This window comes from Aspergillus sclerotioniger (genome assembly GCF_003184525.1).
Source record: "Aspergillus sclerotioniger CBS 115572 chromosome Unknown BO94scaffold_11, whole genome shotgun sequence".
Taxonomy (NCBI): Eukaryota; Fungi; Ascomycota; class Eurotiomycetes; order Eurotiales; family Aspergillaceae; genus Aspergillus; species Aspergillus sclerotioniger.
The window spans coordinates 928,196-944,112 of NW_020291001.1; the positions used below are offsets into that span (position 1 = coordinate 928,196).

The following is a 15,917-nucleotide window of genomic DNA, read 5'->3' on the forward strand; positions in this document are numbered from 1 at the left end:
GAACGTGGAATATACGAGCCAGCGGGGATCAGGCAGCATGGCGCTTGACCTGTCTGGGGTAGCGTCGTTCTTATACACGCCTGGACCAATCAGAGCTGGTGTTCGGGAAGCTCCCCTTTTTACAGTTAGTAGATCATGATGCCATCAAGCTATACTGTGTACATGTGCTGCTAATTCTGTCGACCGCTGTATCTTTCCATGGGAAGTGAAGGCCATTCACTCTATTGGCTATCACTAGTCAATGGTATGAAGGCGCTGCATGGATTGCGACCAATACCAAGCAAACATGCGAGTTGTTGTGTGCTAACCAGTCACTCTGCTCAATCCCAAAATGTTGTACAGATTGAACCACAATCACAGGCTACTATGGTAACACAGATGGCAGACCACGCAAATCGCCTTTTAGCTTGACAGTTGAAATGTAGACAGCCTTGCGAAGAATCCGACAACGCAGTGTATGACAAACAAATGACCCACCCGGATCCGCTCGAGCCTGTGACTGGACACAGCGTCTGTCGAGCCATGCTTGGCACAAACAGGGACAGTTGTGTTACAAATGCCCCTCACTGTGTTACCACGCTCGTGAGGATCTGGCATCTTGAGATCCAGGCCAGCCCGATCCTGGCAAGGGGACAGCCCCTCCATAATCTCCGTCGTGTTACCTCGGTCTACCGGCTGCTGTGCACCGTCCAAGTCGCGTCGCACAACTCTATTTTCACGAAACCCTTCCAAGACACCCACGTACTCGGCCGTCTCAGCCAGAGATCAGCTCATGGAATCTTGAACCCAGCGTGAAGGTCAATCATTTATTGCGATCGTCAATCTTCAGCCATGAGCAGCCGACAGCCGTTGGCCCTTAATTTTCCCGCTGTCGAGAGTGGCGGGATCTTCGCGATCGCTGACCGACCGGGCAGGGTTGCCCGCTCTCTTATCAGATACGAGGCTGGATCCACCGGAGATGAATTGTAGATTGGGATCGATGTTGCATAAATTGTATGCTGGTGTCAGATAAATGCGCTGATGCAGGTCGCCGGTATTAGCCTCGGCTGCGCTGATCGGCGCAAAATCATGCCGCCCGGGGAAACATCCCGATCCATGGTTTCATCTAAACAACGGCTAATCTAATCCCGGACGGCAGGGGTTCTTCCAAGTTTCGAGAACCTCGGGCAGATGGAGAGTATAATCAAGCGTTTCACACGGGTGCAACCCTGCCAGCATTGTGGATTTGCATGTGTCTGCGGAACGAGCCCGCGTCATGAATTGACTCTTGTGTAATTTATTGAATTATTCTAGTGGCGGTATTTCATCAAGCATTAGACGGCATTAGGTGGATTGTATCAATCTATACGCATTCGTCCCGGTCGTGTAGCGCCCGGTCATAAACCCGGGCGTTGACATCCGCTTCAGGTGCATAGTAGGCTTCGGCGACCAATTCTCGTGCCCACATTCAACTCCCGTGATCCGTTTGACGAACAGAAGCCAAGTCGAGCCGTAGGTCAACCCGCACACGAAGAATATCGGGTGGGCGAAGAGAACCCTCGGAGGTACTGTGATGCTGAACAGCGATGGCTTTCGTGAGCAACGGACCGAGCATGGTGGTCGTGCCACTGATTGACCACCTCTGCGGATGCTATGCGTAGCTTTGAGGATCCATTGTGGATTCAGAATTGACAGAATACGGATACGGTTCAAGGCCACGCATGCCCATGGGTCATCTCGTCCGAGTCTACCGTGTGCGGGCGGTCAACATCCTGCTCAATCCGGGTGTGCACCGCGATGCCTTGCAATTCAACATCCGAGCTCAATCGACTAGAACTGGCCATGACATGGGGATTCTTGGAGGCCTGTGAACCCAACACGTCATCGATCTGTCGAAACCCATCATTGTTGTGTGTGGCGCTCGAGGGATAGTACAGCTTCGTGCCGGACGATGGATGGGACCGGGCCTTGGAGACACCGCTTCGGACCTTTCCCAGGAAGCCCTGGATCAAGGGTTTCATCAGTGGGAGACAACCGCAGATTATGGCGATATCGAGTTCGAGACAGGTCCAGACGGATTCTTTGGCACTCGACGCTGTATTTGTTAGTTCAGAACCGAGCTGCAATTGTTGGTAACTCACAAGCTAGATCAGTCGTAATGAACGTGCGGAATTCAATCAGACGCATCAAACTGAATATGCAGACCCTGTCAAGTATCAGCACCATTCCCTATGCACCACGTGGGAAACCTACAAGCCACCCAGAGAAAACACGAGCGTCACCGCACACTTCTGTCGAAAGGTAATCTGCAGCCCCCACACAATAGGTGTCGGCAGACACAAAACAATGACGTCCTCTATCAAGGAGATGGCTCCCATCGCCTGGAAAAATTGTCGCTGCCCACTCATACAATGTCCATGGAGTGCCTTGTCGTAATAGTACTGGACGGGATGACACTGAAAGATGTTGACCAGAAGAGCCGTGAGAGCCCAACAGCTAATGAATACAATGAGGACATTCGAGACAATGGCGTATGCGCGGACAGTCCCGAGCAGCCGCTTCAGGAACACCACAATTGAGATCTTCACAAACGCGGCGGAAGGCGCCCAGAACTTCTGGATCATCCAGGAAGCCTGCCGGAATCACATCATATTAGCAAGACGTTTCGTGGAGATTCGCAAGGTGGAAAACGTACAAATTGGATCCGTCGCCGCTCGTCTGCCGGCAGTTCGCTAACCGGTAAGCCGACGCCATTGAATGCAGCTGCCGAGGAATGTTAGTACGCCTGGCATGCAGCATCTGGCTGTAGGGATCGCGCCGACTCACTGTCCACAACAAATGCGGTCGCGCAGTAAGACAGAAGCAAGCCAACGCCCATCAACCAGTCCTCCACTTTCAGACCGGCGGTTGTGAAGCGACGGGAGTAAAGCCGTAGCACATAGGACAGGGTGGCCAGGGCGGCGCCGACAATGGGCACGATGGTCAGCACATTTTTCCAGTACCGATTCTCTTCGTAAGTCATCCTGCACTGCCAGCTGTACGAGTCAGCTTTGCAAAAAGAAGCGACAGGGCGGGTCGGAATTCCATATAAGATTCCATTTCAGGAGGGGCCTTCGCCAAACAAGATTACCAGGCTTGGTACTCCCGGATTAATATTACAAATGTGGTGTCGTCGCCACCAAAACCTAAAGGGAAAGTTCTTCAGAGTCGGAGTTCTGATAAAGATTGGGAAGCCGGCCGCTAATTTGTCATGGGCTATTTCAAGCTCGGAGGGGGAGATCTATTGACTGAATTCCCATGGCTCGGCGGGTTTTAAACTTTTGGCTCTTCTCCGCCGTTCGATAGACGAAATGTAACGTCTGATCTGCTGGTGGCTTGGTGCGCCCGTGGTTGAATGATCAGCCACCCTTCTTGGATCCGTCATTCCCCGGTGTTGGACATGTTGCTGGTCCGCTGGCTGGTCCGCACCACCACGATGATCGATATCAGATGCAACCCCGACTTGAATCGATTGGGATTCCGGGGCTGCAGGGATCGTCGACCCAGCAAACAGAGTCATCGCGTGGCCATCAGGGATGCCGTGCCTTCAGGGGCCTTTTGGAGCCGGACAGGAAAACCCGAGAGTGGATGGGATGCAATCAAAATGAGACGCTGGTCTTAGATTGTGGTCCACATGGATTCGATGCCTTGAGCTCTGGTGTGCGTCTGCAGTGAGGTCCTGCACCTTCTGGGGGGAGACCACGCATCGGACATCGGCCGAAGCCCTCCAGCCCCAACGGGACCTGCGTCAAGGTTTGCTGGTGCCGCGAATCAGCGTGGCACACCAGCAAGGGGTCCACCCTGCAGCCCCAACGAGAAGTGGAACCCAGTGGATTGGTTCTGCGGCGATTCCATTGTTTCTGCAGGCCGCACCACCGTCGACCTCCTCCCTTCCAGTCTCCTTCCAATACTCCCCCGTACGTAGTCCTGGTCCACAAACCATCTGCATTCAGTAACCTCCACCGCGTGATTCAATAGCTTCTGTATCGTATGAGACATTGGCTCGCACTGACGACCAAACGGAGCGCTCCGGAAGTAAAAAATTCTCCTATCGGCCGGTCCGACCGTTCATTCAAATGGTCGCGATCGTCGCTCATTCCCCATTCCTTTCCCCCAATCTTGTCTCAGTGTCGCGTGGCAGACTAGCACGATGACGCCTTCTGCATACAAAGCCACGTTGGCCGTTTTGGCTGCCCAATATTTGGGATTCGGTGCTGCCTGCGGCTGCGCATGCACTCTCGATAGCCTCAACACCACCCTTCAGGGCCGTGTTCAACCGCTGACGCCCTTCTCCCTCCCCTGCTTTTCCAACTATAATGGCCAGGAGGTGACCCCCAACGATGCTGCCTGCGCCAATGTGCAGGACAACTACACCGACCCCTACCTGCGCACCAACTCTCCCAATGGTTACATGAACAACCAGGTTGAGATGTGCTCGTCCAACCCCCAGGATCAGTGTTTGCTCGACAGCAGCGACCCCACTGATCCGCTCGCCTTTGTGAACCAGACCTGCCGTCAGGGTAACATGCCCTCCTACTACATCGAAGTCACCGATGACACTGATGTCAGGGAGGCGATGCATTTCTCCAACTGCAGCGGCACGCGTCTCGTGATCAAGAACAGTGGACACGATTATCTGTCCCGCAGCAGCGGCAAGGGCACCTTGGCCCTGTGGACGCGCAAGTTGCAGGACCTTAGCTACAGCTCCGCCTTTGTTCCCTCTGGCTGCCAGTCGACCTACAACGCCATCACCGCTGGCGCCGGTGTCAACTTCGATGAGGCCTATGCTTTCGCCCATGAGAACAACGTCACCATCTTGGGTGGTTACTCTCCCACTGTCGGTCTTTCGGGTGGATGGGTCATGAACGGCGGCCACTCGGTTCTCTCCCCGGTGTATGGTCTCGGTGTTGATCGTGTCGTGCAGTACAAGGTTGTCACTCCCGATGGCCAGCTGCGCATCGCCAACGAATGCCAGAACGAGGACCTTTTCTGGGCCCTGCGTGGTGGCGGTGGTGGTACCTTCGGTGTCGTCCTGGAGAGCACACACCGCGTCGAACCTACCATCAGCTTCGTCGCAGCCATCATCAAGTTCACCAGCAACTCCACCAACGTCTTGCCTTTCATGGATATCGTTGTTAACAACACTCTGAAGTGGGCCCAGGAAGGCTGGGGCGGTCACATTACCGGCGACACCCTGGTCAATGTGTCCCCTCTGCTCTCAGTTGACGAAGCTGAAGAGTCTCTGGCCGAAGTGGTGGCCTACGCTAAGGCGCAGGGCGGCTCCGCTGTCATCGAGGCGTTTTCTTCTTGGTATGACTTCTATGAGAAGTACGTTACCTCCACCTCCGTTAGCGTTGGTGTCACCCACTTTGCCGGCAGTCGCCTGGTTCCCTCTTCGGTCTTTGAGACGGCCGAGGGCCGTGCCAACCTGATGGACTTCTTCGAGCTTATTCTGGCCAACGGCCAGAGCCCCTACATCCCCGTTGTCGGACCCGTTCTGTACAACTACACCGAGGGCTCCACCAGTGCTTCCCCCGCTTGGCGTCAGGCCATCTGGGAGCTGGGATCGGGTAGCTCCTGGGCCTGGAACAGCACCCTGCCGACTCGTGAGCAGAAGATTGCCACCTTGCAGAACATGACTGCCACGCTCGAGCGTATCACCCCTGGCAGTGGAGCCTACAGCAACGAGGCCAATCCTTTCACCGAGGACTGGCGTGAGGCTTGGTGGGGAGACAACTACGACAAGCTTCTTTCCATCAAGGAGAAGTATGATCCCACGGGTCTTCTGAGCTGCTGGAAGTGCATTGGCTGGGAGGAGTCCCAGGCCAACAGCACCTGCTTTGCGGCCTTTGACTGAGCAGTGACACCAAGCTGCATTCCACAGTCCGCAAGAATTGTATATATGGTTCCGAATTCCGTGAGGTTGATATCGTTTTTTCCGTACCCACGACGCGTTGATCAGTAATACGTCAGCATTAGATGATATATGGTTTTAATGACTCAAGACATTCCTTACCTTGATTGTACAATACCTTGTGCTATGTGCTTTCCCCCTTTGTATTGTTTAGACCAGCTAGAGAAGTCGAACTTGGCTCTCCAGAATATAATCCTATACCTCACATCTGACTCGGTTTATGGACTTTGTGTGCGGGGTAGTACCACGGTCGGCTAGCAGAATCACGGCAGTATGTGGTTGCGAGTTCCAGCATGTACGATTTTCATGGACGACGCTGTGGACTAGTGGTAGTTCGAAGCTTTCCAGGATATTTTGAGCCAGGGTGATGCAATTCAGTCTGATGCGGAGAATTGCGTGGCGGATATATATTTGCAAGATGGACTTCACCAACACAGACATACGATGCAAACTCCCGAACCAAAAAACAGACAAACTTGAGAACCTGTTCTCTCTCTGAGCAGTGTCTTTGTACGTCGACAACGTCTATCCAATTTATCTCCATTCCGGCGACTACACTGCTAGAGAGACTACAGTAAACCCTCGGGTTTGACCATCAAGATACTCCAAAGTCTGGAAACTAACAGGTGCCGATCGCTCCAGGCAACCATTTACTGCTAGCTGGCGCCACACGATCGCAATGTCCTGCTCAAGTGATTTTGCCACCCGTAAGGCTGCCGTACCTACAGAGTCGAAGGGAATTCTCTACAAATTGTCTATTCAACCAAAGCAGCGTATATTCCAAGGAGTACTCCGTGGATGGTTGCCCCATGAAAGGGGTGAAGACACAACACGACACCGTACGGAGTACTCCGCACCACTTTAGCTAGCGGCCCACTACAGAAAAGGAAGGGATCGTCCCGCAACTTTTCTTCGGTTGCGAGCCTTACCCTCGGGCCCGATCGGACCGGCAATGCACCGGTGAGCGACATTGGGAACCTCTTCCGGACTCAAACCAGGTATCAACCAAGGTCTGGATAGCTGGTGTGTTGTTAACTTCTGTGCAGTGTGCACAATTGCGGCAACTGCCGCCCATGTCTGAGTGGAGTTGATGGAATATTGGATACACTCTGTTGCCTGCGGATGTCTCAAGGAGGCATGTCTTCACCAAAGATCGTTGCGAAGCCCACTGCAGCCGAGCATCTCGCCTTCCAGAACCAACACAGGAATTTCTTCACCGTACGGAGTATTGACATTTGATTGAGCATGCATTATGGGATATCTGTTTTGATTGCTTGGGACCGGGTGGCGGGGCAATGAACCGAACCACGGTTAACGACCGCCTCAGCACGGCCCTTTTTGACCATGACTCGTTGCGACAACACTAACTGGTCTGGGTGTTGATATCCCGGGAATGACTACACTCCTAGCGGCTCACTCACTGACACTGGATGTACTGATTCATTAATCCTTCGTTCCAACAATTATGGTGACTTCATACTGCCTCTGCTTTCACGGAGTGCCTTACTGTCTGCTTGCCTCGAGCAGTTGAACGGCGACCACACCTCCATAACCGGAGACATCTATGTTGTTTTACAACCCATCAAGTCGTATAAAATGGCATGAAACCTCGACAGCTCTATATCAGAACAACAAGGGGTATGTCAGCTACTCCGCAGCCCGTTGTTGGACTTCTGATTGCTATCGTGCTGTTGGCACGACATGGCAAAACTACGAGTGTTTGAACCAAGACAGTTGGATGTGTACTTTGATAGTATTGGAAAGTACGGTACTGGTCAGATTGGTTCACTGAAACCGGATGCAATCGAGGCCCTCGGGTATTCCCGCAGCGGTACTGCACAACTTCTTTTGTGGCTCAGCTTGGCGCAATGTCATATCGTTCATGGCAGGCTAATTCAGTGCGAAAACAAGGCCGGAATACTGCGGAACCATAATTGCCGTTTCTTCTTGTTGCAAACGACTAATACAACATTCGAGCATATATGCAAACACTACACTTCACTCTAGCCTACATCAAACACCCCGAATCAAATCCGCTGCCCTCTCCGCCACCGCGTACGTCGTAGCTTGGATGTTTCCCGCCGGCTCCAAGGGAAAGATGCTTGCATCGACAACCCGTAGATTACGCGTGCCGTGCACCCGCAATTGTGCGTTCACAACACCCCCTAGCTCTACGGGCATCATGGCGCAAGTGCCCGATGGGTGGAAACACGTGTAAAGACGCTCCTTGACAATCTCCTTCGTCTTCTCCAGGTCAGTCAGATCAATAGCCTGCTCAGGAATCCGGGAATTGGGTTTCAACAACCCCGCAAACGGCTCGGTGGCGACGATTCGATCAAGGTACTGGACGTGACGGGCCAGGATCTCGATGTCAAGAGGATGCGATAGATAGTTCGGGTCAATGACCGGTTTGTCTTGGGGACTGGAAGAGCGGATATGCACTGATCCCCGCGAGAAAGGATGGTTGTGCAAGACCATGATGGTGATGTAGTTCCCTGGGAGAGCCTTTTCCAGCACATCCGCCATGGTCGTCTTGCCGGATAACATGTGCGTTTGAATTGGTAAGAACATGTACTGAGAGGAGGCATTGCCACCGTCTTGGAGCAATTTCCGCTGCAGAGCGTACTGCTTTTGGCGAGTCAGCGGGACATCCTCCAGGCCTTGGTCAAGGTGTTGGGTAAGCAGCTCTCGAATCTTTTCGTTCGATAGCTGGCCCTCATGGTCCATTAGAGGCAGGTATGCCATGCTAATGGGCATTCCGGCCAGCGGACCTGCCCTCGTTTTCTCATAAAGTTCGATCAAGGATTGCACGATGTTGGGATCACGCATTATGTCACCGGAAATTTGTCCGTCCGCAACTTCGAAGCTGATGCCTGCCAAGCAGTGATCTTGCAGATTCTCCCCAACACCGGGCCTGTCGACAATGACCGGGATGTTGTGTTTTTCTAGAAGCTCGCGTTGACCAACACCGGATAATTCCAGCAGCTGTGGCGAGTTGAGACTTCCTGCGCAGATGATGACCTCGCGAGTCGCGGAGATTTGTCGGCTCTCTTCGCCCTTTGACCGGACCTGCACGCCTGTCGCGACGGCCTGACCGTCGGCATCCTTTGTCAACAATACTCGTTCGACGACAGTCTCAGCCAGCAGGTCCAGGTTCGGTCGTTGTGCCACCTCCGGCGTGTAGTACGCAGCGGCGTAACCGCGACGACCCGTCGTTCCATCAACAGACAATGGTGCAGTGAATGTGCCTATCTTGCGACCCGAGATGGGGTCTGCATCACTGCGCCAGCCAAGGTTTTCAAAGCTTTCATCCCAAGCCTTGTTGAATACGCCGTATACATCGGGCAGGGTGACTGGCACTGGGCCGTCCTTCCCCTGGTTATCCTTGTCCATGTACCGGTTCAGGGACAGGTAATTGGCGACCCCTGGTAGGGGTGGAGTGTAGGTATGAAACTTTCTCAAGTACGGGGCCATGTCTTTGGGTCCCCATCCCTGGTTGCCAAGCGACTTCCACGCCGCAAAGTTGCTCTCGGAAGGGTACATGATCACGGAAAAGTTCATGGCGGATGTTCCACCCACCACCCGGCCTCGTGGCTGCGCAATTTGACGGTTGTTGACATGGGCCTGGAGGTCAGCTATGGCAGTGAATCAAATGCACCGCAGAACTTACCTGAGGCTCGCTCATATAATCCCAGTCAAAGTCTGGATTTCCGTACAGAGTTCCCAGAAATCCAGGGATTTCAATGCGAGGATCGCCGATGCGGTTAGCGCCAGCTTCGATCAGGAGGACATTCACGTTGGGGTCTTCGGTGAGACGGGAGGCAAGCACCAGGCCGCCGATGCCTGCCCCAACAAGAATGTAGTCGTAGGATTTTGCGACGGTCATGGTGGTAGCGGGCGAGAGTTGCAGCGGAAGACAGGAGCGCAGGGGCGCACAGGATCAAATACGTGGCTGAGCTAGCAGCCCAGTCTGTACAAAGAAAATGCAGTCAGGAGGTCGGAGGCTAGCAGGGTAGGGCAGATTGGGATTGACATCTTGCCGTGGCTAGCATGCGAACGGCTTTCACTCGTGGTTGCGAACCCAGCCTGGATTGGCCCTGAGGCAGAGTGATCCACCTGGAGACCCCGCGGCCGTTTGGCTAATGCGTTAGCAGCCCAGCTAGCAACGGTCAACCGCGACGAGGTGGACCTCCGCCGCTGTCAGTCGTCCATCACCACCCACTAGTCCGAGTCCCAGTACCAAACCGGTCAGTCTGGCGATAATCCCCAGCGGGATCTTCGGGTCTCGACCGACTCGCGGCTTTCATGGTGTCTTGCGGCCTCCCTCATGCCAGCCTCGCAACTTTTTCTTTCCGTTAGACACTTTCTTGCGTTTCTCGTCGCCCACAATGCTTGATCAAAGGCTGGCGGGATGGCGGTTGAGTACTACAATGTCTTCGAGTTCCCGATTGTGCGTGACCAGCTCATCGCTAACACCGTGCTGGTGGCACTGAGCACCCTGGCAATCGGGCTTCGATTCTTTTCTCGCCGGATCAGGCAGAGTAAGATCTGGTGGGATGATGCCTGCATCGTAATGTCAATGGTACGATGGACTGAAAGTTGGACCTCGACCTGGCTGACTGGCTCTAGTTACACACCTATGGAATGCTCGCGATGCAGTATCACTATGCACGGGTGGGTATGCGCCACCATTATACTGACATTCCCCCGGAAAATACCATTCTCATCTTCAAGGTCGGTTTTTTGCAATAATTGCCTAGCCATTGACTAATCATTCTAGATGCTCGTTGTCTACCAAATCGTCTATTACAACGCCATGGTCTTTGCCAAATTTTCCTACCTTTTCTTTTATCTCCGCATCTTTGTCACCCGCGGCTTTCGCATCGCCGCTCGAGTTTGCATGGGCTGTGCGGGTGCGTACTGGCTGGGGAGCACGCTCCAGGTGTTTCTAATCTGCCAGCCATTCGCGAAGAACTGGGACGCGACACTCCCTGGCCATTGCGCCAGCATGAATGTGGCCTTCTCGACAATTGGTGCGTTTAACCTCGTCACAGATGTGTCGATTATGGCGCTTCCAGTGCACCATATCTGGAAGCTTCAGATGTCAACTGCTACTAAGATGGCTCTATATGGCATCTTCGGAGTCGGTTCATTGTATGCCCTTGACCCTTTGTTATTGCTTCTGAGCATGAATTCGTACTAACTACTGCAGCATCTCTGCCATAACCATCATTCGCATCCACGTTCTCACCACTGTCGACTTCACCGATCTTCCCTATAGCATGATCTGGGCCGCGTTTTGGAGTGTTACAGAGCCTGCATTGGCCATCACCAATGCGTGTGTGCCGATGATGCGTCCGGTGTTCAAGGCCGCATTTCCGGGGGTTTTCTCGTCCGCCAAGGCGGCCTACACGTCGCAGACAGGGGCCCAGTCTGGTGCATCTGGATCTGCGTTCAAGCGGATGCGCGACACTGAGAGTGAGATACCACTGACACACTTGGTACCGACCAAGACCGGTAGTCGGGGAGTAGAGTACGAGCCGTCATTAACTGAGCGGTCGCATGACGGGGGATCGACGCATGTGCCGACGAGTGTGATTGGGGAGGATGAGCGGTAGATATGATGAATAGATTTACTTTAGTACAACATTGACAAAGGTACCCTCAGCTCATCGCCTGTGCTCCGTGGATTATGAGTATCCATCCCAAGATGGATTATCTCACGTGCCAAAGACTACGTTCTCTGTAGAGCAGATATCTGAAGCTAGGAGAACCAACTAACATTCCATCACATTATAGCCCAAGATATAGCCAAACACAATCCCTCAAAGTCTTTCCTAAAGGAAAGAAGCACCTCAAGTCCCAATCACACCGCCCACTGCCACCCATTCTCCTTGACATCGTTCATCATCTCCACCATCCCAACCCCACTCGGATCACTCATATCAATTATCCCCTCATGAAGCTCAACCAATCGCTGATCACCCAATGCCATCCCATCAACCCGATAAAACTTCACTTTCAACCCTACAGCAACTACCCCATAAACCCTCCCCAACATATTCAACTCTCGGGAGAGCTCACCCGAAAACAGGCCCTCATTCCAACCCGTGGGAGTGTCGCTAGACGGTCGCTTGCACTCAACAACCAAGATCTGCGTTCAACCCAGTCATTTGAATCCTGGGGGTTTTGTTGCAGGGCTGTCACTTGGATGACGCTGGAATCGGTCGTGGTGTTCTGAAAACTCCATTTGTGGCCGTGGCGGCCGGGGAACCATTCGGTTATGATCTCTGTCCAGATTTGTGAGACTGTTTCGGCGGGGCTGGTTGGGTTGAGTGAGTGGAGGGTGTTGAGGAAGCCGAGGTTGTTTTGGAGGGAGGGCTTGTAGGTGGGCATGATGATGATGATGGTGATGATGGTGATGGTGGTGATGGATGGGATGGCAGGGGATGCAGCGGGGTACGGGGTGCCTGACAATGCCGGCAGAGATTAGGCTGTAACGATCGGACAGTTCCTGGGGCAAGCGCGGATCAGGGACGGGTTATCTTGTATACTTCCTGTGCCTGGATCTTCTCTCCCCAAACAACACCGCTCATTTAGTCTATCCTTAAAGGGAGATATCCTGATGGATACTAACGTTTACTGTCCTTTCTGTGGAATTATTCTGGAGTTCGATCCTGATTATGATTTTGGCTTCATTGACGATGATGGTAATGTTTACAATGTTGTTCATATTCATGACGAGGGTGAATCTGTTAATTCCGAGGATTCCGATGAAGGTTTGCCAACAGCTCGTCCTTGGTACGCAGAAGTTCGAGGCCTCTATGCAGCCGATCCTCCGACTGGCTCAATTAGGATCACCGGGGTAGGGATTGTCCGTGCCGAGGGCAACCTCAACGCACCGGTCGACAGCGACCTGTCCTACGTCGACGTGGGTCTTGATGCATTGGAGGAATGGGCGTTCTGCAAGACAACTGAACCTCGGTGGTGCTTTGGCTTTCACAACTCCTGCTGGAAGTTGCTTCTTCGCCGGCTCAGTCATGGACGGGGTGGATCCTCGCCCGATGAGACAACCATTGTGGAGTCTGTCTTCTATCAACTCTACTGCACTCCTTGTTTTGATGGTTCGTGCTTCCAACTTGGTCATGATTACCTGGGCGCGGCACAAGCACAGACGCTTCATGGCAATCCATTGCAAGATGTGAATGAAGACTTCTACACTGATCCATGGACTATTCCTTCTACAGAGCAAATAACAGAATTACCGTCCGACTTCCGCGAAGATGTCTTTCTCTGGAAAGATGGAGAGGATGAGTTTCCATTGACTGCGTCCGAATCAGATACTGCAGGGTTGCAGCCCAATGGGACCATCTTCGATAAACTTCCACACGAGTTGAAGTCTCAAATTTTTTCATGGTTATCCTTTGCCGAGATACTTAACCTGCGACTGGTATGTCGCGATCTAGCGACACATGCAAACGGCCTTATGATTTCCCAGTCTTACTGGCGGCATAGATTCCTCCCCGGGCAAGAGGCCGACTTTATCTTACCCCGGTCTTCGGATATAGAGAACTGGTTTGGGCTGTTCTTCGGGACCAGGGAATTGATAACTATTGGATGTAGGAACTTGGTCAATAGAAAGAGGATCATCCGGTTGCTGGAACCTTTCGCAAATCTGGTGAACCGAGAGAGCGCTTTGAGAAATGGCCCAAGCGGGCTTGCATTTGAGATAGCACAACGCTCAGGCAGCCGTATTCTGCTAATCGACAGTGAAGACGGAGGGCAGCAGGGCCAGCTCGTGAAGCCAACCGGCACCTCTTCCAGTCGACTGGCCGCTGTTGACCTTGATAGTCCCTTGGAGGAGGGATGTCGTCTGCTTTACCGTAGGGCACAGCCGTTTCCGTCATGGGATGAAACGCATGCAAGGACCATTGGGATCTCGACGGTGCGAATCGGTGGTCGAACATTTATATCGGGTATCAACTTGATAACAGGGGAGGGCAGTCGGTTGGTCGGATATCACAATCCGGCGTCCGAGAAGAGGATCGAGATCCCGAGCCCGTCCCACGCCGAAGCCATCTCTCTGATGTTCTCCTCGGATGGGTTGACGGGAATCGGGTTTATCTTCACACCCTTCGGTCCAACGATCTGGATTGGAGAACACTATGGGCCGATGATCGCGCAGACCACCATAGGTATTCCCGATGGAGACGATCCCTGCTACTTGCTTGCAGGTTTGGATCATTTTAAGATTGTCTCGCTTGGAATTGGAAAACCGTTTGATCCTATTCTCGATGAGGTGTTGGTAGAATTATACGGTACTCGTCGGAGATCTCAGCAAAAGGCTCTTGATCAACAGTTTGGGCTTGATTATCCGAACGATGCACAGGTTTAAGCAGAATAGATTGTAGACAGACCTTAGTATAGCATGCACCAATGCTTCAGATTTGTAGAGCCTAAACGGGATACAATGCTAATGAACAAGACTATTTCTATAGTGTGTACCAGATTATATCAGACCATTCCAAGAAGAACATCTCACGTGTATAGAGTGACAAAATTTCCTAACTAGACCATAAGAATCACTTCTCAGGTTAGTAGAACAATTCTAAGATAATTAGATTCTAACACATCCCCCTCGGACTGAATACAGTAAAAGTCTAATTATTATCTTAAGCTGAGTTTTTATATACTTTATATTTATATATAATTAATCTTGAAAAACTTACAAGAAATAAGATCTAGATTTAAACACTTAATATAAAGATCTCAAGTGGGTAGTACTGGTATAGTCTCCGAGCTTATAATCTAACAGAATTTCCTAACTAGACCAAAAGAAATACCTCTCAGGTTAGTGGAACAATCCCAAGGTGAATAGGTCCCAACATAGAGTTGATTGGCTACTCAACATGCCGAAAATTATATGACCTGAGATAACAGAGAAAAAGTCAGAAGAATCCGGAGCAGAATCAATTGCGGTAAAGTAAATTACCACCCCTGCGCGATTTCCCCCCGAGCAAAACCCCAAATAAAATACACCAGGAATGTACCCCATCCTATAAATCCCTAGGGTCCAAACTGGATATCTTGACGATACTCCATCATTCCATCCACTCGCTAGGGAATCTACAGGGTAATTAATTACAAGCGAAACACATCATTGGATGAGAACGTTCACTGACGTCAGGGAATAGTTTAATGTGTCGAGTGGACCAGTAGAATCTCCCGGGGGGGTATATATTTATCCTGATGGCGCATTACCCCGCCGGAGAATCCAACACTTGTTCTGTCTGTGGGGGAAGGGTTGCAGGGTTGTTGGAGGCGGGTGTGGAGGTGTAGGTTGATTAAGATATTGCTTGGGTGTTTGTGTGATCGTTTATTCGATGTGCTGCTTGGTTGCATTTATTTTACTATCTCATACCCTATGGTATACCATCCATGTTCAAAATAAGAGTTACTTCGGTCCTAGTAACCAAGTCCGTGCAACATTCGTAAGCTACGAACATAACCCCAGGTCTGCTCAACCCGTCATGCCACCGAGGTCCCACCCCGTAGGGCAACTAAAACAGGGTGGGAAAGCGGGCCCTGCAGAATTTATCTCTTTTGTCTTGCGCAATGCAGGGTGTTAGATACCATGGTATGGGTTGATGCCGGCATTGCCGGTGCTGGAATAAACAACATGAATGAAATAGGAATGTAAGATGAAGAACCATTTGAAGAAGGGGTCTGATAATAACTAGATAATATAGGAACGGCCTGAGATAGATTGCGGGATATTACTTTATTATCAACTTGCAACGCAACTTGATCAGCATGAATATGTCCGACCGAAACGGGGAAGATATCCGAGGCCGCCCCCCCTCTCCGAGGATTGGGCTCGGCAGAAAGCGTCGCGGAGGTAAGTACGGAGTAGTTGGAGCCGAGATCGGCACAGATTCCCGGTTCTAGTCACCCCAGCCGGGGGAATGTCCGACTTCTTTCGGTC

The 15,917-nt window shown here is 52.0% G+C and overlaps 6 protein-coding genes across 6 annotated transcripts; 3 read left to right on the forward strand and 3 right to left on the reverse strand.

Annotated features, from left to right (window-relative positions):
* Positions 1-1,241: 1,241 nt before the first annotated feature.
* On the reverse strand, positions 1,242-3,130 carry BO94DRAFT_43503 (uncharacterized protein). The gene is made up of 5 exons (XM_025607490.1): positions 2,806-3,130; positions 2,675-2,742; positions 2,233-2,612; positions 2,121-2,185; positions 1,242-2,074 (listed from the first exon to the last, which is right to left on the reverse strand). The coding sequence occupies exons 1-5, from the start codon at positions 2,999-3,001 to the stop codon at positions 1,689-1,691; spliced, it is 1,095 nt and encodes a 364-aa protein (XP_025468581.1). The 5' UTR covers positions 3,002-3,130; the 3' UTR covers positions 1,242-1,688.
* A 1,377-nt stretch (positions 3,131-4,507) lies between these two features.
* On the forward strand, positions 4,508-6,017 carry BO94DRAFT_534424 (FAD-binding domain-containing protein). The gene has a single exon (XM_025611547.1). The coding sequence runs from the start codon at positions 4,544-4,546 to the stop codon at positions 5,873-5,875; it is 1,332 nt and encodes a 443-aa protein (XP_025468582.1). The 5' UTR covers positions 4,508-4,543; the 3' UTR covers positions 5,876-6,017.
* Positions 6,018-7,945: 1,928 nt separating this feature from the next.
* BO94DRAFT_545641 (GMC family oxidoreductase) lies at positions 7,946-9,818 on the reverse strand (the record flags this gene model as incomplete). Its single annotated transcript, XM_025613252.1, has 2 exons — positions 7,946-9,556; positions 9,603-9,818. The coding sequence occupies 2 exons, from the start codon at positions 9,816-9,818 to the stop codon at positions 7,946-7,948; spliced, it is 1,827 nt and encodes a 608-aa protein (XP_025468583.1).
* A 100-nt stretch (positions 9,819-9,918) lies between these two features.
* BO94DRAFT_43548 (uncharacterized protein) lies at positions 9,919-11,605 on the forward strand. Its single transcript, XM_025607492.1, has 4 exons — positions 9,919-10,514; positions 10,562-10,666; positions 10,713-11,086; positions 11,145-11,605. The coding sequence occupies exons 1-4, from the start codon at positions 10,344-10,346 to the stop codon at positions 11,548-11,550; spliced, it is 1,056 nt and encodes a 351-aa protein (XP_025468584.1). The 5' UTR covers positions 9,919-10,343; the 3' UTR covers positions 11,551-11,605.
* On the reverse strand, positions 11,594-12,363 carry BO94DRAFT_534427 (uncharacterized protein). Its single transcript, XM_025611548.1, has one exon. The coding sequence runs from the start codon at positions 12,326-12,328 to the stop codon at positions 11,996-11,998; it is 333 nt and encodes a 110-aa protein (XP_025468585.1). The 5' UTR covers positions 12,329-12,363; the 3' UTR covers positions 11,594-11,995.
* Positions 12,364-12,557: 194 nt separating this feature from the next.
* BO94DRAFT_594530 (uncharacterized protein) lies at positions 12,558-14,327 on the forward strand (the record flags this gene model as incomplete). The annotated part of the gene is made up of 4 exons (XM_025616203.1): positions 12,558-12,642; positions 12,712-13,133; positions 13,365-13,730; positions 13,932-14,327. 4 exons carry the CDS (start codon positions 12,558-12,560, stop codon positions 14,325-14,327), a joined length of 1,269 nt encoding a protein of 422 aa, XP_025468586.1.
* Positions 14,328-15,917: the final 1,590 nt, after the last annotated feature.